At 49.0% G+C, this 2,500-nt stretch overlaps 1 protein-coding gene across 1 annotated transcript in view; it reads left to right on the top strand.

The window, feature by feature from the left end:
• The window catches only part of golga2 (golgin A2), a gene marked incomplete at its 5' end in the record, with an annotated part of 25,742 nt that overhangs the window by 13,136 nt on the left and 10,106 nt on the right, over positions 1-2,500 (top strand). Inside the window, 4 exons of the mRNA XM_080529652.1 lie at positions 944-1,047; positions 1,348-1,406; positions 1,711-1,852; positions 2,134-2,223. Coding sequence (XP_080385778.1) covers positions 944-1,047; positions 1,348-1,406; positions 1,711-1,852; positions 2,134-2,223 — 395 coding nt within the window. The remainder of the gene's footprint in view (positions 1-943; positions 1,048-1,347; positions 1,407-1,710; positions 1,853-2,133; positions 2,224-2,500) is intronic.

The following is a 2,500-nucleotide window of genomic DNA, read 5'->3' as shown; positions in this document are numbered from 1 at the left end:
AATTCGCTCCGAGAGCGCCGGAGCGCACACTGGGTGCAACGTCACAGAGCGACCGATTCGTTTGATTGGACGAGAGGCGTTCCGCGAGTGCGGGTCAGATTTCCAGAGCGAATTGACGAACGCAGCCTTTTTCGCGACTACCCATCGCGTTAGCTTTGTCGGCTAACAGGTTAGCAACCTCAAACGTTGTTCCTATGGTTCCTGCGAGCTCAGTGGGCATTAACTAGAAAATTAAAACCACTGAGTTTTCTTAAGTTGAGTTAAGTCTTGAGCTACAGTTTGGAAGTAGCCCTCTATTTTTTTGATATGCCAGTGTTTGCTTTTACTTTTCAAGTTCGTGAAAAAGACCCCACAGACGGACAGACAGACAGACACAGAAAGACAGACAGACAGACAGACAGACAGACAGACACACACACACACACACACACACACACACACACACACACACACACACACACCTACTTTGCTATACTCTTGCAAAAGGCCAGTTGGTCTGTTTGATGTTTCAAACTACTTATTAATAAACATGTTATTCACAAAAATATCGGTTTCAGTACTTTTACTTACCTGTAGAGTTACAGTGTAATGCATTAGATGCATGTTATTCATGCACCACTCATTAAGTTATTGTAACTTGTATAAATACATTGCATGTTCATAAAAATAAAAAGTGTTACAAAAGTGCCGCGGTATCGCGATACTACTCAGTATCGTGATACTTGGGCTGGTATAGTATCGCAGGGTAAAATATTGGTATCGTGACAACACTAGTCGTGAGTGTGCGTGAGTGTGCATGCATGTGTGTTTTAGAGAGGGAAGGTGTGCGTGTGTGCACGTGACTCAGGAGGCTGACGTGTGTGTGTGTGTGTGTGTGTGTGTGTGTGTGTGTGTGTGTGTGTGTGTGTTCAGGAGATGCTGAGGAGCTGAGTAACCGCCTGAGATGCTGAGGAGCTGAGTAACCGCCTGCAGGCCGCCAAACAGAGAGTCTCAGAGCTGGAGAGAACCCTGTCCTCTGTCACCACACAGCAGAAACAGCTGGACAAGGTACCACAGACACACACACACACACACACACACACACACACACACAGACACACAGACACAGACACAGCTTGACAAGGTAACACACACACACACACACACACACACACACACATATTGCTGCATCGCTTTATAGCACAACAAGATACTATAGATAGATAGATAGATAGTCAGATAGACAGATGGATAGATCGGTAGACAGATAGACAGATAGATAGACAGACAGATAGACAGAGAGGACATTCAGGGAATCTCTCCAGGATGTGTTGATGTTGACCTCCTCTCCTGTTCTTCCCCTTGCAGCACAGCAAAGAGCTGGAGAAGGAGAGAGACAACCTGAGGATAGAGGTGTACAGACTCAAGTAAGTCTGTCTGTCTGTGTCTGTCTGTCTGCCTGTCTCTGTCTGCCTCTCTCTCTGTCTGTCTGTCTGTCTGTCTGCCTGTCTGCCTGTCTCAGTCACACAACTTGTGTGTTCTTCCACTTTGTTTGCTTTCTGAAGCCTGGTGGGGTAGAGTTCGGTTGTGTGTGTGTGTGTGTGTGTGTGTGTGTCTGTGTGTGTGTGTGTGTGTGTCTGTGTCTGTGTGTGTGTGTGAGAGACACCATCTCCTTGTCTGTGCAGCTTAGGGTGAGTCTGAGTGTGTGTTTCCCCCCCTGACCCCCTGCAGCAGCGTGGGAGAGGAGGGGAGGCAGCAGAGCTCAGAGCTGGGGGAGCAGCTGAGGCTGCGGGTGGAGGAGAACGCGGCCCTGAGGACGGACCTGGAGCTCCTCCGCAAGAGGCTGGAGATGGCCGACACCATGCTGCAACAGGTGTGCACACACACACACACACACAGGCAGAAGAACACACACACACACACACACACAGACACACACAGACACACACACACACACAGGCAGAAGAACACACACACACACACACACACAGACACACACACACACACACACACAGGCAGAAGAAGACACACGCACACGCACACACACATAGGGTGTATGCGCAACATGGATTCACTCATCTCTGTTATCCTCCTGTGTGCGTGTGCGTGCGTGTGTGTGTCTGTGTGTGTGTGTGTGTGTGTGTGGTGGTCCAGTTCTCCAGCCAGTCAGGCCCTCCCAGTGCCAACCAGCAGATGGAGCTCCTACTGGATGAGAAGCAACAGATGGAGGCTCACACAGCCCAGGTACGTGTGTGTGAGTGTGTACAAGGATCTACGTGTGTGTGTGTGTGTGTGTGTGTTTGTACATGTGTGTGTACAAGTACCGGTATGTACGTGTGTGTTCAAGGATGTACGTGTGTGTGTTGTTGATTCTTTAGTGTGGTGTCACTTTACTGAGTCAAGATGCACAGAACTCACTTGAATAGTATTGGATGTGAGTTGACCTCTTCTCTCCCTGTGGTGTGTGTGTGTGTGTGTGTGTGTGTGTGTGTGTGTGTGTGTGTGTGTGTGTGTGTGTGTG

This window comes from Nansenia antarctica (genome assembly GCF_963989245.1).
Source record: "Nansenia antarctica genome assembly, chromosome: 4".
NCBI lineage: Eukaryota > Metazoa > Chordata > Actinopteri > Argentiniformes > Microstomatidae > Nansenia > Nansenia antarctica.
Note: the sequence above shows the minus strand (reverse complement) of the source record. Positions and strands in the feature narration are given on the sequence as shown.